The sequence below is a fragment of the Podarcis tiliguerta genome, assembly GCF_965153285.1.
Source record: "Podarcis tiliguerta genome assembly, chromosome: 2".
Lineage (NCBI taxonomy): Eukaryota > Metazoa > Chordata > Lepidosauria > Squamata > Lacertidae > Podarcis > Podarcis tiliguerta.
The window spans coordinates 10,078,993-10,100,871 of record NC_139535.1 but is presented as its reverse complement, the minus strand read 5'-3'; the positions used below and the strand labels follow the sequence as shown (position 1 = coordinate 10,100,871).

Below are 21,879 nucleotides of genomic sequence, written 5' to 3'. Positions count from 1 at the left end.
GTCGCAACTCTGTGGATTTATATTATCCAGGGGGTGGCATGGGGAGAGCTGTTTCAGTGTGACAGAATGGGACACTTCAGAATTTGTCATGTTTTTAATACAGTGGTACCTCAGGTTAAGTACTTAATTCGTTCCGGAGGTCTGTGCTTAACCTGAAACTGTTCTTAACCTGAAGCACCACTTTAGCTAATGGGGCCTCCTGCTGCCGCTGCGCCGCCGGAGCACGATTTCTGTTCTCATCCTGAAGCAAAGTTCTTAACCTGAGATAATATTTCTGGGTTAGCGGAGTCTGTAACCTGAAGCGTATGTAACCTGAGGTACCACTGTATAGCTATTTTATACATATATTTTTGTTCTTTCTTTTTTACCTGTTCTAAGCTAGTAGGCTGGGATTAGCTAGGAGGGCCATGTCTGTGTATCAGCTGTAGATTTCTAAGTTATATTGTTTGTTATCCTTTATGGAAACTGAACATTTCAGCTTGTCCACTTCCACACACTCTTTGAGTTCATTGGGGTGCTGCCATTCGTCAGTTAGTATTATGGGTGTGCCTCCTTTATGGATCTGTGCACACAATGCATTTAAGGTCTTTAAGGCACACTGTTAATTCCACATTTCCTTTTCACTCCTTTTGTAGCTTCTACTTTATTATGTCCCCTGAAGTCTTGACGACTCACCTGACCACAGCTTCAGTTTTGTGATGTGCTTATTAAATTGTGAGATGTTTGGTCAGTTCTGGAGTTTCCAGATTCCTTATTCAATCAAATATTCATTGTGAGAAATCTGTAAATAAATAATAAGTTTGAAAATTGTGTGTTAAAAAAGGAAATCTTTAAAATGTCTGCATGTAGGAAATAAGTATGCCTAAGGGAAAAGATATTCTCCCTCAAATGCTAGTTTTCTCTTAGGTTTTGGAGACGGTTTGACACTGGGCAAGTTCATATTTTTAATTTATACTTCATAAAATTTATATGCTGCTTGATTTTTTAATTGTTTTAAAAACCCCGAGGTATGACTGTAAAAATGATTTAAAACAGGACACACATTCAAATCCAAGACAGATAACAGATTTTATAGTTTGTTGAAACAGCAGACACCAAAGGACAACAGTGAAGGCACCTGTCTGATATGCAATTATATGCTGCTGCTGTTAGTGTTCTAATACTATTGGGTTTTTATACTGAGCTCTTTGGATGAAGGGTGGTATATAATAATAATAATAATAATAATAATAATAATAATAATAATAATTTTTATTCATACCCCGCCCTCCCCAGCCAAAGCCGGGCTCAGGGCAGCTAACAAGCAATATTAAAAACAAGTTGAATGAATACAACTTAAAAACAAAATTAAAATACAACATTAAAATATGGAAACATTAAAATATTAAAATGTAGCCTCATCGCAGGAGGAGAAAGGAAAAGAAAAAAGAAAGAGGGGGAGGGAATCAAATTGGATCCAAGCCAAAGGCCAGGCGGAACAATTCTGTCTTATAGGCCCTGCGGAAAGAATGCAGATCCTGCAGGGCCCTGGTCTCATGAGGCAGAGCGTTCCACCAGGCCGGAGCCAGAGTTGAAAAGGCCCTGGCTCTGGTTGAAGCCAATCTGACTTCCTTAGGGCCCAGGGCTTCTAGGGTGTTGCTATTTATGGACCTTGAGGCTCTCCGTGGGGCATACCGGGAGAGGCGGTCCCATAGGTACAAGGGTCCTAGGCTGTGAAGGGCTTTAAAGGTCAAAACCAGTATGTAAATTTAATAAATAATATTTTTAATGTATTATCTTAATTTCCCAGTGTACGTACCGTATTTTTCGCCCTATAGGACACACTTTTTCCCCTCCAAAAATGAAGGGGAAATGTGTGGTGCGTCCTATGGGGCGAATGCAAGCTTTCGCTGAAGCCTGGAGAGCGAGAGGCGTCGGTGCGCACCGACCCCTCTCGCTCTCCAGGCTTCAGGAAGCTATCCGCAAACCTTGCGTGCCCGGGGGGAGTTCCCGCGGGCGCGCAAGGCTTGCGGGCGGCAGCCTATTCTGGGGGCTGGGGTGGGGAAAATAATTTTTTTAATTCATTTCCCCCCCAAAAATGAGGTGCGTCCTATGGGCCAGTGCGCCCTATAGGGCGAAAAATACGGTACTTCTTTATATCCCTTCCTTCATCTGAAAGGAGGCCAGAGCGGTATAAGAAGGAAATATCAACAGCCATGGGTTTTTTTGCAAGATTTACTGAAATGCATTAAAAAACAACAACCCTGATGGGAGAGTCTAAAACACACATACACATCCTGGGGGTGGGGGCAAGAAATCAGCGCAATGAAGACTGAACCTGCTCAGGGGCCGAATGATGCTGACTGGCAGTTGGGAAGGGAGAACAGAAAACAGGAAAGGGGATACTCAGTATCAGGCAAGGTAAGCCTCTTTAGACCCCAGTTTGATGGGGGGGTGGGAGAGAAACTGGGTTCACAGCTCAGTGAGAGCATTTGATCAGGTCCCACATTCAATTCTCAGTGGCATTTCCAGGATGTTTCTTGTCAAACTCTGGAGACCTGCTGCCGGCCTGTGTCGACACCCCTGAGCTAGATGCACCCCAGCTTTCTGACTTGGCACCAATCAGCTCCCTATGTTTTTCCTGCGGAGGGACCGAAGCTCAGTGGCTGAGGGTTTTCCTTCCCTTCAATCCCTGGCTTAGCTGCTGCCGGCCAGAGTCGGCTTTGCAGGGAGCCATTTGCGGAAAGATTCGGACGCCCCACCAAAAGAGCCTGGATCCGAGGTGGATCCCCCGGAGAATGCATGTACCAGGGATCCTCTTGCAGGCGCCTTATCCGCCACCAGCGGAGCGAGCTCTTTCCCCCCCTCCCCTCTCAAGGGGTTAAAGGCACAGAGCTCTCCTTGCCTAGAGAGGTCCAGGGATCTGGCGGCAGGTGCGGGGAGGGTGTCGTGGGTGGGAAGGGGAAGTCCCCTTCCTGTCCTGCAGCCTTTCTTTTCCCGGGGAGAAACTGCCTTTTGTACGCCTGCTCCGCATCGAGAGGAGGCGGGCGGCGCGTCGGTTCCCGGGAGAAAGTTGCGCTTGCGAGAGAGGCTTTGCGGGGGAGGAGGTGAGTGGGAGGCGGGAGGGGGAGGGTCCGGGGAAAGTGGGGGGGGGAGGGGAAGTGGGGGGAGGGGGGAAAGGGTCAGTATTGAATGGGGGGGGGGCTTGTGGAGGTTTCAGAGAAGAACCCCCCTCGCCGTCCTCTTTTGGAGGCTTTCCGGCGCAATCCTTGCAATGCAAGCGCGCTTTCCCCGGGAGCGGATCCTGCGGAACTCCCCGCAGCTTTACGTCCGAGGAAGCAGGTGCCCAGTCACCTAGTGTGGGGAGAAGTGGAGAGACGAAAGGATTTTTGCTTTTCTCTCTCTCCACCCCCCCTCCAAAATAATAATAATGGGCTGCGGCGGATTTATCCATCCATTGCCAGGTCCCGTTTATAATTCTTCTGTCATCCTGCTTTTCCGCGGAGCTCAAGGAGACTTCTCCGCCCGCTTCCCGTTTTGCCTTCACAACAACAACAACCCTGCGAGGGAGGCCAGGCTAAAGAGGCGGCGTCTGGCCCCAAGGTCGTTCAGTGGGGATCTGAAGCCGAAGGCTGTTCCGGGTCCTGAGTCGGAGACTGAAGCCGCTGCGGTCAAATCCTCGGACTCTCGCCGAAGAGGAAACAATAGAGACAGTGGTTTAATGCAGAATAGGAGCAGAAAAATAAAGGTCCACCCCAGTAAACGGTTTCACAATGTAAATCCAAGCACAAAAGAAGATAGATCTGGCCCTGCTGGTAGATGTTGGGGTGATCTGCAATGGAGTGGCAAATATTTCCGATTCCCAACAATAGTGACAGCAAAACGGATCTCCCAGTCCTAAAGTATAAAACTGAGATGAATAAACTTTGGGATAAGCAGGAGTTTGTTTTTGTTGGAGAGCTCTGTTGGGTCATTTCTGGTACTCGGTGCAAATTATTGGGCTTAAAAGCCTTTTATTCCAATGGCTAACAAAAAAGTTCTGTTCAGAGTTGACCCGACGGAAATTCATAGATTTAAGTTAGGCGTGCCTGCTAATTTCGGTGGGTCTAATCTGAGTAAGACAAGCACTGGATGTAATCTTTTGCACCGGGATCCAGGTGGGGGATCTCAGGGTTTTACTGAAGACAAAGTTGATCCCACAAGCCCACACTTGCTGGGCGCTTCTGGTCAGAAGTGAGTCGAGTGGTTTTAATGCAGCATAATTAGTGGGTGTAAGATTGCAGCTAGCTTGCCAAGAATATTAAAATAGGTCAAAACAAGATAAAGCAAATAAACATTTGGTATAACCAGGGGCGACTGGTGATCCCTGGACCTAGTGTGGCTGTTTATGGACCATAGAAGTCATGTAGGCAGGACATCCCTTGCACAGAAATAGTGGATATTTAAGCACAGCAATTGCACAAATAATTCTATTTTCTTAAGGGGGGGGGCAACAATATACTTTGGAGCAGTTACAGTTAGGATCCCATGGCATTCAAATTCTAATGCAATAAAATACAGTGTAAGAACTACAAGAAGCAAGTAAAACAACAACTAAAAAACAATATACATATTTCATGCAGAGGAATATTTCAACCACAAATCCACAGACCCACCTAAACGGTCTATCGACCATTGTTTCAGAACACCTGATTTAGAGGTAACTTAATTTGCTATCCTATACCTTTTTGCCTGGGAGCAAGTCCCATTGAACTTACTGGGGCTTACCTTCTGAGTAGGATTGTGCTGTCAGAGACATATAACTTGAAACAGAAAATGCAGGTATCGAAAGTAAACCACCAAAATGAATTTTACCCCCTCTCCTGCAACTGGGAATATAGACACCATCTCTGTGTGTTACATGCCCAGAGAGGTAGAACTTAATCTGCAATTTTAGACATTTATCTGTTTGATTTAATTCTGAGTAGACATGTATAGGATTTCTCTCCACAGACATGTGTTTACAGCATTTCGGAGACTGCACTTCAGTCTGTTAAAGCTACAGTAACTGCAACAAGCACGTTTATCGTGACATAATTTCACGCGGGCAGGAGTGGGTTTATGCCACAATAACTGTACCTACCTATTAAATTCAGTGGGGCTTACTCCCAAGTAAGTGAGGTTAGGATTTCAGCCTGATTAGCATGTATAGGATTGCAGCTTAGGTAGGTTAGCAAAAATATTATCATTATTAATTAATTAAATCTGTACACTGCCATTCATCCGAAGACCACAGGGCACTTCACAGCATAAAAGGACAAAATGAGAACACAAAATATATAATACATAATAGAACAAAAACAAACCAATAACACCCCCCACACACACACATTTAAAAGGCCATAGAAAGTTAATCAGTCAAACCCTCGGTTGTAGAGAAGCATTTTCGCCTGGTGCCTAAAGATATGTGATGAAGGATTCGGGCTTCATTAAAACATGTTATTTTATTAAAACATAACATCAAAACCCGGTGGAATGGATATAAACAACCTGAGGAGGCTTTTTTGGTGGCTGCTCCTAGACTTTGGAGCTCCCTAGAGCAGCTAAACTTGCTCCATACTTGTTTTCTTGCAGGCAAGTGAAGACCTTCTTATTCCAACAGGCTCTCAGAGACTGGCTGGGTTTTTCCCCAGAAAAGGGTTTTTAAATACTGCTGTGCTGTTTTACTCTCTGTATTTTAATAGATCTGTTTGTATATTGCTTTAATTCTCTTACCGCTTAGTTGCTTTTCAGCTATTATTTTTTATGTTTTATCTGTGCTATAATTTGCGTACAGTGGAACCTTGGGTTACGTACCGCCTTTGTTGCGTATTCTTCAGGATATGCATGTGGCGGAAATAACAGGAAGGCTTTCGGCAGCTGCACCTACGCAGAAGCGGGCTACCGCCGCGTGTGCCTGTGTAGAACAGGCACCTCTGGATACGAATGTTTCAGGGGGTGCACGGACCCCCGGAACAGCCCCAGCTAGCATGGCCAGGGATGTTGGGAGTTGCGGTTCGGCAACATCTGAAGCCAGAGGTTCCTTGCCTTAGAGAGTGGTTCTGAAGTGAGAAAAATACCACACCACCCCTATGTTATTTTAAATTTATGAAGAGAGACAATAGTGGGTAGAGAAGCTTCTGCACCCTATTGCATTTTAAATGTTTTTTTATTGTGTTTTTAATATTTAATAATAATAATAATAATAATAATAATAATAATAATAATAATAAATTGCACCTGTTCTGTTGCACAAGCCAAAATCCTTGCACCCATGAGAAGTTTGCTTGGTGCTCATTGGAGGCAGCCCAATAATAACCGTATCAATCCTGAATTTATGCTCCTGCTCAGGTGGCACACAGCCAGGAAGAAGCGATGGCAGACTGTAACTTGCTGGGACTGGGACCAAGAGGAAAGCAGGCTGAAAGAGACCCCTGTGACTCCCAAGGGCCCCCCGCCAAGGAGATTTCAACTGGGGCAGCTTCCCCACAGAACCTGTCTGAGGGGCTTCGACAGCATCAGGAGACTCAGGAACAGCAAAAGGGCTCAAAGTCAGCACCGTCTCCTTACTCCGTGTGGAGGCCGTCGCGGCTATTCGAACCCGTGACCACGGAGGAGAGGAAGGAATTTAAGGCCACCTACCGAGCAAGGAAAGACGGCGGCCAGCTGCCCAGAGGAGGGTCCGCCATTGCGATGCAGACCTTGCCCGTTCTTGGCCGGGGAGCACGAGAAGAGGCCTACGAAGGCTCGGACGTTTCCAGGGCGTTGAAAGGACCGATTCCAGATGAGGACGATGCCGACTGCTTGGAGATCCACCGCCAGCACTTCCGCCATTTCTGCTATCAGGAGATCGAGGGGCCCCGGAGGGTCCTGAGCCAGCTCCGTGAACTCTGCCGCCAGTGGCTCATGCCGGAGAGGCACACCAAAGAGCAGATCGTGGACCTGGTGATCCTGGAGCAGTTTCTGACCATCCTGCCGTTGGAGATGCAGATCTGGGTCTGCAAAGGCGGCCCGGCCACCTGCACCCAGGCGCTGGCCTTGGCCGAAAGCTTCCTCTTGAAGCTGCAAGAGGCTGAGAGTCACGAACAAAAGGTAGGAGGAAGGGGGGCTATGCTTGAAGGTGCCGTTGTGGCAGGGCCAGAGTAATGGAGAACCCAGTGTCAGGAACAGATGCCAGGAGTAGGTCAGCAATAAATCACACGGAGAAAGGAAAGTTTATTAGGAGAAACAAGCTTGGCTCAGGAGTGGCAGGCCTAATGAGCACAGCGACTCTTCTTGGTAGTTCTTGTCCCTGTGAGGCAGTTGTTGGGACTTAAGGGTCCCTGCCCTCCAATAATAATAATAATAATAATAATAATTAATTCATTATTTATACCCTGCCCATCTGACTGGGTTTCTCCAGCCACTCTGGGCGGTTCCCAACAGAATATTAAAAACATGATAAAACATCAAACGTTAAAAACTTTCCTAAACAGGGCTGCCTTCAGATGTCTTCTAAAAGTCAGATACCGTATTTTTCGCTCTATAAAGACGCACCAGACGACAAGACGCACCTAGTTTTTGGAGGAGGAAAACAAGGAAAAAAATATTCTGAATCCCAGAAACCAGAACAGCAAGAGGGATCGCTGCACAGTGAAAGCAGCAATCCCTCTTGCTGTTCTGGCTTCTGGGATAGCTGCGCAGCCTGCATTCGCTCCATAAGACGCACACACATTTCCCCTTACTTTCTAGGAGGGAAAAAGTGAGTCTTATAGAGCAAAAAATACGGTAATTGTTTATTTCCTTGACTTCTGATGGGAGGTTGTTCCACAGGGCTGGCACCACTACCGAGAAGGCCCTCTACCTGGTTCCCACAGCTGCCTAAGACTAAGTCTCCTCCTCCACCCGGCCCTTCCCAAGCAATCTGAGACTATGCCAATGTGCCTGTCTCTGCTCCTTCCTTTTTTCATGCCTCTTCTGGTTCTGGGAGACCAGGGGGGAGGGGAGATTGATGCAGCAGGAGAGGGAGACCCCCATGGCTCCCTCACCAGCCTGTCTCATCTTTACCTCTTGCCCCCTTCCTGCACTTCTGGACTTCTCTCCGCCACAGACTCTCCCAGCTCACTAAACCCTGTTACCTCTTCAGCTTCCGACACCTCCTCTTCCCAGTCTTTTTCCTCTTCACCCTCTGACCGCTCATCATTGTCCCACCACTACTCCCCGGACTCTGAGCCTTCTTCCCCTGGGGGCTACCTTGCTAGTTCCTCCCACCGTTCCTCTGCTTCCAACCAATCTGTGTCATCCAGAGGTGGAGAATCTGTGGTCCACGGCCCTCTGCAAGGTGCTTTGAAACTCCGGCTATCAGCTGAGTGTTGGGAGATTTCAGAGCACAGCACAGGACTCTCTGTAAGCATCTACTGAGTGTTGGGGATTGAAGAGAGCCCTGCATATCCGAAGACCGGAGAATCAGCTGGGACCAGTGGCATTAGGGATCTTTCTTTTGGGATCAGAAATTACAGCGGATCCTTTGAATGTTGACTGGTGGTTTTTAGTGGGGGGCAAAGCGGGAGAGAACAGGCTCTGGCCCACTGACCAGACTCAGTTCCCCACCCTCTTGGGATAATACCCGATTGGTTAATGTCACGGCACATGAAATGAGAGGCTCCCCATGGACTGTGGTCAGCCTTGCTGAAGGGTAAGAGAAGTTGCTCAGACTGGGAAGAGATGTAACGGTCAGATCCGGGTCGAGAGGCACCTGCCTGGCCACTGTCCCAGACAGGATAGGGTGGCCCGGCAACAATCTTCTTATGTTCTTAGACTGGCAGCGTGCCCCAAGGTCAGGCTGTGGCGAGGCTTTCGTCTCTCTCCCTCTCGCTTGCAGGCGGAGGTGCTGAGAGGAAGGGAGCCAAATTGGGCCACCGAGATACAAGAGGGATTTCTAAGAGAACAGAGCCCCAAAACGTGCAAACTTCAAAACAGACATGCACTAAAGGAAGAAGAGACACCCACCCCAGCAAATTATTTGTCAAAATTACAAATACCTAAATACAGACAGTCATTTACCCTCACTAGATTCAATGTGCTGCCATCTGCCTTATTGCAGGGCATATTTGAGGGTAAACCATATGCGGAATGAGTCTGCCCCTGCGGCTTGATGGAGGTAGAAACGGTCTCTCGTGCCTTGTTACGCTGCCGTTTCTGCGGGGATATACGCTCGGCATTTATTACCCATGCTATGCAAAAATCTCCGAATGAATCCAAACTTCAATGTCTAAAATCCCTGGTAGAAGACAAGAATCCTGAGATCACATTAAGGGTAGCCAAATTCTGTGCAATTGCCATAAAACTTAGGGAACAAGCTGTGCTATCATAATGATTAAGGTTTTAAATGATAATTTTAGGCTTTATGTTAGTGACTAAGTTTTAATTTATATATTTTAACTGTTGCTATATCTGTATTGTCCCTGTTATACCTAACTGCAAATGCAAATGTATCCATATTGTGTTTTATGACTTCCTTGATATTATATGTGGGCTGGAAAAGTCTGTGACCGAAATAATAAAATTCATTCAGCCACTCCTCCCAGCAGCCGGTGAAAACTAAGCATGTTCAGGAATCCGAGACTGTTTGATAGCTCAGACCTAGGGTAGCTCAGTCCGCAGAGCACAACACTCTTAATCTCTGGGCCGTGGGTTCGAGCCCCGTGTTGGGTTAAATAATTTTGAATTGCAGGGGGTTGGGCTAGATGACCCTCGTGGTGGCTTCCAACAAAATATTAAAATACAATAACCTATTAAACATTAAAAGCTTCCCTAAACAAGGCTGCCTTCAGATGTCCTCTAAAAGTCTGGTGGTAGTTTTTCTCTTTGACATTTGGTGGGAGGGCGTTCCACAGGACGGGTGCCACTACCGAGAAGGCCCTCCACCTGATTCCCTGTAACTTGGCTTCTCGCAGCGAAGGAACTGCCAGAAGGCCCTCGGCGCTGGACCTCAGTGTCCGGGCAGTACGGTGGGGGTGGAGATGCTCCTTCCCCAGTGCTAACTAGAGTCGTTGGGAATTGAACCCGCGACCTGCTGCACACAAAGCACATGCTCTACCTGCTGAGCTGTAGCCTTCCATCCAGCTCTTGACTAACAGGGATGCTTGTATTCCAGGTGTCCGGACTAGTGGAAGAGGCGTTTGTTAATTCACCAACATCAGAGCAGGATCCGTTGGAGACCGTGGAGATGCAGCTCTCTACAGAGAACGAAGAGGAGGAAGAGGACGATGATGATGAACAGGAGGAGGAGGAAGAAGAGGAGGAGGAGGCCATTTTGCTGGGTAAGGTTGTGGTTTAGAGTGCTGGGTTCAAGTATTGATGCAAAACTAGGCTCCAAAGGGAGATCTGTTTCACATGTCACATAGTTTTGCATCAAAATCTGCCACCCCATGATGGGGTGATGAGCACTAGCAAAGATGGCTATTGACAGCAGTTTGGTGCGGCTGAGTTGCTGCAGCAGACTGGGACAGAGAGACAGAGGAGAGTCGGGATGGTTTGGCACGGTGCAAACACGCCGGTGGAGGGGATCTGGGGTTCCTATTGGTCAGTGTTGGTGCTGACCTTTAAAGGCCTAAATGGCCTCGGCCCAGTATACCTGAAGGAGCGTCTCCACCCTCATCGTTCAGCCCGGACACTGAGGTCCAGCTCTGAGGGCTTTTTGGCGGTTCCCTTATTGCAAGAAGTGAAGTTACAGGGAAACAGGCAGAGGGCCTTCTCGGTGGTGGCGCCCACCCTGTAGAACGCACTCCCATCAGATGTCAAGGAAATAAACAACTATCTGACTTTTAGAAGACATCTGAAGGCAGCCCTGTTTAGGGAAGTTTTTAATGTTTGATGTTTTATCGCTTTATTATTATTATTATTATTATTCTGTTGGGAGCTGGGGTATAAATAATAAATTATTATTATTATTATTATTATTATTATTATTATCCCAGCATGCTGCAGCAACTCAACTGGACGGAGGTGAGGTGAAGCCCAGAGTTGGTTTATTTATTTATGAAATCATTTACACGCTGTCTTTTGGGATGCTGTCTTCTCCAGGAACCTTACAGATCACAGAAACACACAACACAGCCACCCGATTCAGAGTGCAACCTTTGGCATGTTAACTCAGAAATAAGTTCTGCCAAGTTCAATGTGTCACCTCCTACAGTCCTATGTATTGTACTGTACTCATCCTTCAAAATTGGGTCCTTGCATCTCCAGAATGTCATCATTCACACACAAGAGGTCATTATTAGAAAAAGTAGCTTGCAGTGGTTAAGACGTAAGCAACTTTGAGAGCTTGTTGGCTGACAGCCAGGCTGGATGTTAAGCGAACAAACAAACCACAGACTGTTGTGCATAACTGTTGTCATGATTATCTGCTTCTTTCAGAACACGAAGAGCATGGGCAGGAGAACCTGGAGAAGGAGGAATCGCTTCTGGAGAAACCCAGGCTTACCGAGTGGGGGCTGGCACTGGACCGAGGCGGTAAAGGGGCCTACCTCCAAGGTCCTGACATGGAAGCAATTCTCGGGAACGGCCGGGAAAACGTCCCCGGGAAGGCTTCGAAGCAAGCCGAGAGCGACAAAGGCTTGCGGGAGAGGAGCCTCCAAGAGGAAGTTCTCCGGCAGAAGAGGACGAAGGCAGGCTCCGAAAACGGCCTGCGCCTCAGCTTCCTGAAGAACCAGAAGACACAAACGGTGGACAAGCCGCGCCGATGCCCCTCCTGCGGGGAGCGCTCTCACAAGAGGTCGTGCTTGGCCATGCGCGAGAGAGCCCCCGGCGGGGAGCAAGCCCGCAAGTGCCCGCAGCGTGGCAGGGAGCAGCCCCACAAGTGCCTCTCCACGCTGCGGCGCGACGAAGGCCTCCGCGAGAGCCAGGAAGGGGTCTGCCGGTGGAAGACCAAGAAGCGAGGGGGCGCAGGCGGCGACTGGCGGCAGCAGTTCCATCACCTGAGCGCCGACAGCTGGCGGGCGCAGAAGGGAGAGAAGGCAGCGAAAGGCTCTGCGTGCACCGTCGAGAGGGTCCCCTGGCGTGCGGCCTTCCCGAACCGCGAGCGGGCCGAGCAGGTGGGGAAGCCGCACCAGTGCTTTGAGTGCGGCAAGAGCTTCAGCCAGAAGGGGAACCTCAACATCCACAAGAAGACGCACACGGGCGAGAAGCCGTACCCCTGCTCCGAGTGCGGGAAGTGCTTTGTGACGAACTCTCGGCTGCTTACGCACAAACGGGTGCACACGGGCGAGAAGCCGTACAACTGCTCGTACTGCGGCAACAACTTCAGCCAGCTGGCGCACCTCGTGCAACACCAGCGCAGGCACACGGGGGAGAAGCCCTACAGCTGCCCCTACTGTGGCAAAAGCTTCAGCGTCAAGGCCAACCTCATCACCCACCAGCGCACCCACACGGGGGAGAAGCCCTACGAGTGCTCCGAGTGCCCCAAAAGCTTCGTTTCGAGCTCTGACCTTAAGAAACATAAACGGGTACACACGGGCCAGCTCTATACGTGAGGATTGCGCAAAGCTTCATCACAAACCCCACCCCATATAATAAACTGTAGATAACGGGCACCTTCCTAGGTCTTGAAGGAAGCCCTGGTCCACTGTGAGAGAGAAATAAAGGCTCGTTTTTAGAATACCTGTATTATTTATATTACGCTGCTGTCCTTTCGTCCCTTCACAAAACAGCATTGTGAAGTAGGTTAGACTGAGTTGAGAATGAGTAGCTCAAGGTCGCACAGGGAGTTCTGTGGCTGAGGAGGAATTGTGATCCCCAATGCCTCCAGTCCTAGTCTTGACACTATACCAAAGCACTTGGCCAGAGCAGAGTCTCCCAGCTGCTTCTCTGTATGATTCCGGGGTCTGGGATTGGCTGCTTTGAGGAAATGAAGGCGGTGTTTATAAGACTGTTCTCAGCAGTTCCTCTGAGGAAACTATTGGAAGCACGTTGGGCCTCTAATAAACAGATTCCTGTCTTTCCTTCGAGGTCTCTTGTCTGTGTTTCCTGCGCTGGAGCCCTTCACTTCCTCTTGACTCCCTCCAACCGTTGTCAGCTGTGAGCAGCTTGTTCCAATGTGGGTCAGGTGCGATCGTTCAGAGCAAGGCATTTGGCACCAGATTGGCCACAGGAGTTGCCGGAAGGAGGCGTACAAGGCCTTAGGGGCTCCACTCTGGATTTGTGTAGAGTTTACTCCTTAGCCTTTTTATCTCCCAAAAATATCCTGCAAGGCGATGGGTATGGATTGCTCCTCAGGGTTTACTCCAAAAGCCCTTCTTATTAATGGGTATAGCGGTAAATCAGTGGAGGTTTAGGATCAGAGTTTACCTTCTCCTCGATGGGCTCCTTCCCCAGGTTGACGAGCCCCGCCTGCCCCTCACTTCCTTGTACAGCACATGCAGAAATCGCTTTCTTGACCATTGGACCCACTCTTGGTCTGGTCTGCCCAGTCCACCAGAGCCTGTCTTCACATGCAGGGGAAGCCCCTTACTCACCGAGGGTTTGAGACCCATTGGCTCCCCTCACCTGGTTTAGCTGGGCAGTTGAAGCTGTTCCCCAGGGTGTGGCCACTGTCACATGTTGACCGCTTTTAGGAGCCACAAGAGAGAGCTGAGTGCAGGGTGGGGACCAAAGGTGGACAAGCTACCTCAGGAGGAGCATGATGTGTCCCCCGCCAGAGGTATTGCCCTTCCCCTAACACCCCATACACCCCAGAGTGAATTATAGAGCCCAGGATTTTGAGGAAGCCATGTGGTTTAAATGCTGGAGCACATGCAGTCCAAGTTAGATAAGTATCAGATAATGAGAAATAAAACAGTTTTGTTTCTTCCTTGCCTGAATTGGGGATGGTGAGGGGTGTGCAAGTGTGTGTAGAAAGCAGCCTACCGTACAAAGGGGGAAAATTACATTCTTTGCTGCATTTGGTTGTCGCCTCCACTCATCACTGGGATATGGCCCTCAGAGGGTTGCGCAGAACAGAATGCGGCCCTTCGGGGCTGGGGAAAAGTTCCTAGTCCCTGGCCTCTGCACTAAACAGTCCTAAAAAGAGAAGTTTCCAAACTTCGTTGCAAGGGTTACCTGTGGTGACAAGACAATGCCTCAAAGCAATGCATGGCAAACTGCCATACAGTATGTCTCATTTGCACCTCTTGAGTGAATCACTGCTTGTCTATTTTTAGTCACAAGATTAAGCCTTTTGAACATAATTAGAAAGTAGGTACTCTGGCTATGAAAAGTTTGGGAAACACATATTTATTGTAAGCTAAAAGGATCAGGAACATTTCGCCCAAGAAAACCTGATAAAAACTACCAGAGATCCTGCACAATTAAGCATTGAGCTGATTATTTTTAAGATTTTTGGGGAAAGAGCCAGATTCAGCTGACCCTGAACAGTAGCAGAAGGCAGTGCAATAAGAGTTCCCACAAGCTCATTGAGGTCCCCTCCCCAAAACGGTTGGAGGGGCAGAACTCCCAGAACAGTCGGGTGGGGGGGGGGGGTCGTTCAGTGTGGCAAAGCAGAAATCCGTAGAATTTGAAGGGACCCCAAGGATCATCCAGTCCAACCCCTTGCAATGCTGGAATAGCAACTAAAGCATCCCTCACAGGTGGTCATCAAACCTCTGCTTAAAAACCTTCAAGAAAGGAGAGTTCACAACCTCCAAACGGAGACTGTTCCATTATAAGCACTTCTTACTAAACTAGCTGGGACCTTGTGGTCTGATTCTGCAAGGCTGCTCTTTATGTTTTTGCATATTTTCCAGGCAGGTTAGCCATCTCTCTCCAACTTAAATAAAATATTGGCAGGGGGAGGTAAGCTTACCCCACATAATCACAAAACGTTTGAATGGCAATGCCTATCAACTTGGGGGAGGGCAGCCCTGTCAAATATTTTATTGGTGAATGGACTTCGGTCCCTAGGAGTTGGCTCCTCTCTCTCTCTCTCTCTCTCTCTCTCTCTCTCTCTCTCTCTCTCTCTCTAAGAGGGACTCATGGGGTTAAACGCACAGAGCCCTGGCGCTTAGAGCGTCCACAGAAGCTGAGGAAGGGGGAGGTGTGGCAAGAGAAGCCACCTTCCTGCCCCCTCCCCTTTCTCTGAGAAACGTGGAGGAGTTTGGGAGGCTGCAGCAGAGGGGCTCAGGGTGCCTTGCAAGGGCTGCTGGGAGCAGGTGAGTCGAAGCCGAATGGATGCCTGGGTGCAGGAGCAGCAGGGGGGAGGGGATAGAGCCATAGCTAGGGGGGGGGGGAGCCCAAAATCCATGGCTGCAGAGAGAGAGAGGCACTTTCCAGATCCAAAGGGTGCAAATGTTGCTGTGCATATAGATGAGGCCCATTTATTGCTCCTTCCCTCACCCAAAACCAGGGGTCAGCAACCTTTTTCAGCAGGGTGCCGGTCCACCGTCCCTCAGACCATGTGGGGGGCCGGACTATATTTTTGGGGGGGAAATGAACGAATTCCTATGCCCCACAAATAACCCAGAGATGCATTTTAAATAAAAGCACACATTTTACTCATGTAAAAACACCAGGCAGCCTCACAAATAACCCAGAGATGCATTTTAAATAAAAGGACCCATTCTACTCATGTAAAAAAAACGCTGATTCCCGGATCGTCCGGGGCCGGATTGAGAAGTCGATTGGGCCACATCTTGCCCCCGGGCCTTAGGTTGCCTACCCCTGCTCTAAACAGCCCAATCAAGGGCATGGGCAAACCTGTTTCTAGGTTAATGTCAAGGTGCTGGTTCTTTCCTTCAAAGCCCCACATGCCCTAGATCTCTGGATGCTCAAAGGAGCTGGAGCCCACCCACATCTGGAATATGTGCCAGGTCCACCAAGGCTGGTATCACCAGAGAATAATTGTAGAGTTGGAAGGGACCCTCAAGGGTCATGCAGTCCAACCCCCTACCAAGACCCCATCGCATATTTCTTCTGAGGGAAGCTACCTCCGCTTCCAGCAAATAGTGAAATCAGGTGAAATCAGGCACAGAACACTCTGTGGAGCTGCCCAGAACCTTTGGGATTCATTGCCACATGACAGTCCGTTGGAGCAAGAACAGCAGGACGTCATGTGGCACCTTAAAAGGTGGCCAAATTTACCACACACATTTGTTGATTTGTTTAAGGTGCAGTGAGCTGCTTTGCTGTGCTTGACAACATGAGAGTTGCCCTGCTGGATCTGACCAAACGTAAAAGGCCCATCTACTCCTGCATCCTGTTCTTCATGTGGTCAACTGGGAAGCTTGTTAGGGGTTGCCTCCTCCCTGCCTCCGATACTGAGTAACGCTTACAATGTTTGGGGCTGTTTAGTTTAGAAAAAAGGCAAGTAATGGGTGTGAGGGATGGTAGAGGTATGTAAGATTGTTCATGGTGTAGAGGAAGCAAACAGGCATATGTTTTTCTCCCTCTCTCATAATAGTAGAATTTGGAGCCTTCCAGTGTAGCTGAATGCTGGAAGATTCAGGACAGGCAAACCCCGCTTAGAGTTCCACTCTCGGCATTTCACAAAAGCTCTAATTGTTATATTGTCCTTTTAATTATCCACTCATTATTTATTGCTGCACTGTGCAAATATTTGTTGACTGTAAGAACCTGTCCTAATATTATATTTTGCATGCAACTTTTATACCTTTATGATAGATTTAGATCACTATCGCATTGCATATACATATCAGTGTTTGTAGAGAATAAAACAATAATTTAAAAATTGCACTGTGCTCTCATTAAAGCTCCTTTTTTCTTTTTGCATCTTTGTTATCACTGAAGAAGCAGTATCAAAGTGCAATGTCAGTAAGAGAAGATGCACACACAATAAAAACAGACTGTAAGAATGGCAAACAAATTCCAAAAATAATTGTTCATGTTATTGACTTACAGCCCCCAACAAAAGTATATAGCTTTGCATTTTCCTGTATTTTATTGCACCTAATACTTTATAAATATACATTTCCCCATAAAACAAAGATAATGTTGCTTTCCTTCCAACAGGCTCTGTCAATTTTACCGTATATGCTATTTCTCATGTTTTGGTTATCTCATTTCCCACTGTCAGGGTATTCCCCCCCCCCCCCCCAATTGTGGCAGATTGTTGTAAACAAGCCTCAATTATTATTTTTTTAGCACAGCTAGGAATAAAGATGGAGGAAGAGAAACCTTCTGTAGCTGAACTAGAAGACAGCTCAGTGGCAGAAGACAGAGACGGCCATGTTGTCCAGGTTGGGACTGTCTGTGAGTTTCTGACTGGGGAAGGCCCTCCACGAGTTAAGCAGGAGCCCGAGGAGGGGCTGCAGCAACACTGGGAGAGCCAATGGCAGGATTTCCTAAAGACGGTAGAGTCACCCCCACAAGAGAGGAGCAGCTCCAAGAAGCCTGATCCACGGCCAGAGGATGACACAATGGAATGTCAGGTCTCCTTGAAGAGAGTCACTGATGTCACACAGGGGCCAGGAAGAGAGGGTACAGCTCAAACCCATCTGGACTCTTGTGTGAAAGTGAAGGAAGAGATACTGGAGGAGGAAGCTGACGTAGAGGACCAACGCCAGCACTTCCATCAGTTTTGTTACCAGGATGCTGATGGGCTGCAAGAGGTATTCAGATGACTTCAGAAACTTAGGGAAGGGGGATAGCTCACTAGAGGAGCATCTGCCTTGCATTCAGAAGGTCCCAGGTTCAATCTCTGGCATCTCCAGGTAGGGTTAGGAAAGAAACTCACCTGAAACTCTGGAGAGCCAGTCAGTGTAGACATTAGTGAGCTAGATGGACCAATGATTTGGCTCAGTACAAGGCAGCTTCCTCTGGGCTATCTGTAGATGTGGAGAAGGGTGGATGCCAAGGGGAAGATCTCAAGAGCTGCTGATTCTAGAGCAGGTGCCAATGGGTGATGCCAGGGCAGCCAGGTGCTTGGGTCTGGTGGCTGTCAGCTAGATGGGTGGTGGTGGTGAGAAGCAGTGTGGCCTGCTGTGCTTTCAAGAGCCAAGAGCAATTTGCTCTGTGGAAATCGGCAGCTGCAGCTTCCTTGGTTTCATGGCATGGAAATGGACCTTCCGCTAGTTGCTGCAGATAAACTTCTGCGTAAAGGCACAGAGGCTGTTCGAACCTTGACAGAGCCCCAAACTGGCAAATACCTGGGTCAGGCAGGCAGGTTGTCTATCTGGAGAGCTATGATGCATCCCTGACTGCTGGCCATCCTGTTGTCCTAGGAAAGATAGACCTGCAAACAACCTGGAGATACTTACGTGGAGACATTCCCTGCCTTTGCAACTTTAGACAGGGGTTGGCGGAATAGAGCCTCTTTATCTTTTCTTCTGTTGAGCTGGCTAGCTTGGCAAGGAGAAGCTAAATGTAGAGGGAGTGGAAAGCAGACCAAAGCATTAATCCTTGCAAGCATTTTGTTGTGCCTTAACCATGTCTCCATTTTCTGTTTCAGGCGCCAGGGGCCTTTGGTGTTGTGACTGTAAAATCCCCGAAATCGGAAGGAGATCCATTGGACATTGTAAAGTTGCAGCTCCCCCTGGAGGTCAAGCAGGAGCATGACTGGGAGGCAAGCTCAGCGGGTAAGGATTTGAAGCAGGGGTGGCTCACTTCTGGTCCTCATGGTGGGATGCTGAATTCTGTGATGGCCACCTCCCAGCCAGACACAATTCAGTGCCACCAGGGGAAGCGAGAACTCGCTGCAACAGGGTGTATCCCTGTCTTGCACCCTCTCTTTCCCTGCTTAAAGAACTCATTGCCAACAGATAAAGGGGGAAATGATATATACCAGGCTGTCCTTTATCAACCAGCCTAAATACCTCCCTGGGATCTTCTTGAAGCCTCTGTAGATAGTGCAAGATGTTATATGCCAGCAGCGGTTTGCAAACAATAATGACGATGATCTCAATTCTCCAACAATAGGAATAGTCTTCTTTAGCGATCACTCATAGCTGAGTAAGGTTGTCTTCCATGAACACGGCCTTAACAGTGAGTCCGTAAGTGACTGTGGAGGCCAATTCTGGATCCACACGTCCTTTCTGGGTGGGAGTTGATCACGGTGAGGGTTTGCCAAATATTCCTTCATCTTAACACGTTTCTCAGCAGTAATCGTAATATAATTGATAATCTCAGTTCTTCAGGTACTTATTATTTAGGTAGCCAAAATGGCACCATCCACACACAAGGGGAAAGTGGCTGTGAACTTGGGCCTGACCCTGAAGATTTGAAGACCTATTGGGGGAGGGAATCTAAATGTGAAGATAGCTCAGTTTGTTAGACCATGATGCTGATAATGCCAACGTTGCCAGTTCAATCCCCATTTGGGAGAGGGGCATATTCCTGTATTGCAGGGGGTTGGACTAGATGATCCATAGGGTCCCTTCCAACTCTACAATTTGATGATATTATGTGTGTGGGGTGTGTGGAATTCCCAAACCGCCTAATGAGGACTGAGCCATGGTCATGGAAAGTTTATTGATTGTGCGGGGTGGAAGCGGGGTGGATTGGGGTGACTAGAATCCTGAAAGGGAGTACTCTGAGTTGCTACATTATGTTGCAGGATTTATGAGTTCTTATGATACTTTAAATAAATAAGTGGGTCTCTTTTGTTTCAGAATATGATGGTCAAGTACTGAAGAACGAGGAAGAGACCTTTGAGCCGGAAAAACCTGGGGACATGGATGCCTGTGGCACACCGTTGGAAAGAGCTGAAGGAATGTTTTTCTGGGGGCCTGGGATGGAAGAAAAGTCTGGAAGTCAACAGGGGATAGACTGGCACTTGGGGAAGAGCATAAAGCAAGGCTTCCTGTATGGGGAAGGGGGCCAAAACTTTTATGAAACGACCTTCCCATTTAGGAAAAAGACAAGTTCCAACAGTGGACAGCAATGTCATCTGGACATTGACCTGCCTGAGGGTCAGCAAATACGAGCAAAAGATAAAATGCATAAATACACGCACTGTGGAAAAATCTCTAATAGCAGCAAAGCATCCCTGCTTCCCCACGAGAGGACCCCCGCCGGAGGGAAAGCATACATCTGCTCTGAGTGCGGGAAAAGCTTCAGCTGGAGAACAAACCTTGTTAAACACAAGAGAATCCACACGGGGGAGAAGCCGTACAAATGCCCGAGTTGTGGCAAAAGCTTCAATGCAAAATCCACCCTGATCAAACACGAGCGTTCGCACACAGGGGAGAAGCCGTACGAGTGCACAGAGTGCGGAAAAGCCTTCGGCGAAAAGGGGATACTTGTTAAGCACCTGAGAATCCACACGGGAGAAAAGCCCCACAAATGTTCAGACTGCGGCAAGAGCTTTATTGAGAGGGGTGCCCTCATTAAACATGAGAGGACCCACACGGGAGAGAAGCCCTACGAATGTCCCGACTGCGGGAAAACCTTTAGGATCAGCTGCCACCTTAAACTCCACAAGAGGACGCACACCGGCGAGAAGCCGCACAAGTGCTCTGACTGCGGCAAAGGCTTTAGTGAGAGAGCCTCTCTGGTGAAACACGAGAGGACCCACACGGGAGAGAAGCCGTACGAGTGCTCCGAGTGCGGGAAAAGCTTCCGGATCAGCTTCCAGCTCGTGATTCACAAAAGGACCCACACGGGCGAGAAACCGCACGAGTGCTCCGACTGCGGCAACAGCTTCAGGGAGATTGCCTCCCTTATCAAACACAAGAGAACGCACACGGGAGAGAAGCCTTACGAGTGCACCGAGTGCGGGAAGAGCTTCAGGACCAGCTTCCAGCTGAAGACCCATAGAAGGACGCACACTGGAGAGAAGCCGTATCACTGCCTGGACTGCGGGCAAAGCTTCAGCCAGAGATCGCGCCTTGTCATACACGAGAGGACCCACACCGGGGAGAGACCGTACGGCTGCTCCGAGTGCGGGAAAAGCTTCGTCTCCAGCTCTCACCTTCGGAAACACACCATCGTGCACACGGGAGAGAAGCCCCACCGATGCTCGTACTGTGAAAAAAGCTTCAGTAAGAAATCCAACCTTGTTGTGCACGAGAGGATCCACACGGGAGAAAAGCCGTACGAGTGCTTGGTGTGCGAGAAAAGGTTTTGTAGCTCCTCTGTTTTTCATAGGCATATGAAAATCCACCCGGGAGAGGCATCCTAGGGATATTCACGTCCTAGGGAAGAGTTTGGCATACGATCCAGAGAACTGAGGGGAACATAATGTAATGTCACTAGAATGGGGTGATAAGGGAAACGTGTTTCAGGAACTGTCTAAATAGCCACCCATGGGTTTTTTGTTGTTGTTGGTCTCTGTCTGTCTTGGCCACCTGCCTGTCTTGGAACAGTGGCCATAGCTCAGTGGTAGAGTATGTCTTGCATGCAGAGGAACCAAGGTTAATTCTCTGGTATTTCCAGGTAGTTCTGGAAATCTGTCTGAATCCCTGGAAAGCTGCTGCCAGTCAATGTGGACAATTCTAAGTTAGATGGGCCAATGGTGAGTGATTAGTGCAATAATACAGCTTCCTCTGTACATGATGCATTCTCTCCCCCCCCCCCCCCCCCCCCCGCTATGGAATAAATGTATGTTTTGAGTATGGCACGTGAACAGCCAACATCGCCTTACACAGAGTCTCAGTGTTTGCAGTTGCTCATTGTGTGACGGTGTGGGGTAGTGGTTAAGAGTGGTAGACTCGTAATCTGGGGAACCGGGTTCGTGTCTCCGCTCCTCCACATGCAGCTGCTGGGTGACCTTGGGCCAGTCACACTTCTTTGAAGTCTCTCAGGCCCACTCACCTCACAGAGTGTTTGTTGTGGGGGAGGAAGGGAAAGGAGAATGTTAGCCGCTTTGAGACTCCTTCGGGTAGTGATAAAGCGGGATATCAGATCCAAACTCTTCTTCTCATTGGCTCTGGGTCTGTATTCTAACAGGTGTAGAGTGATTTAGATAGGAGA

General features: G+C 48.6%; 2 protein-coding genes across 3 annotated transcripts; both read left to right on the top strand.

Moving 5' to 3' along the window:
- Positions 1 to 2,917: 2,917 nt before the first annotated feature.
- LOC310670299 (uncharacterized protein) lies at positions 2,918 to 12,980 on the top strand. The gene is made up of 4 exons (XM_083425436.1): positions 2,918 to 3,086; positions 6,349 to 7,089; positions 10,133 to 10,298; positions 11,398 to 12,980. The coding sequence occupies exons 2-4, from the start codon at positions 6,373 to 6,375 to the stop codon at positions 12,510 to 12,512; spliced, it is 1,998 nt and encodes a 665-aa protein (XP_083281562.1). The 5' UTR covers positions 2,918 to 3,086; positions 6,349 to 6,372; the 3' UTR covers positions 12,513 to 12,980.
- A 2,020-nt stretch (positions 12,981 to 15,000) lies between these two features.
- On the top strand, positions 15,001 to 21,555 carry LOC310670271 (uncharacterized protein). Of its 2 annotated transcripts, none has more exons than XM_083425342.1 (4): positions 15,001 to 15,164; positions 17,118 to 17,579; positions 18,419 to 18,545; positions 19,578 to 21,555. In XM_083425342.1, exons 2-4 carry the CDS (start codon positions 17,130 to 17,132, stop codon positions 21,086 to 21,088), a joined length of 2,088 nt encoding a protein of 695 aa, XP_083281468.1. In that variant the 5' UTR covers positions 15,001 to 15,164; positions 17,118 to 17,129; the 3' UTR covers positions 21,089 to 21,555. The 2 variants fall into 2 exon arrangements, with proteins under 2 accessions (XP_083281468.1, XP_083281467.1); XM_083425341.1 differs by lacking the exon at positions 15,001 to 15,164 and adding an exon at positions 15,783 to 16,123 and having other exon boundaries at positions 16,158 to 17,579.
- Positions 21,556 to 21,879: the final 324 nt, after the last annotated feature.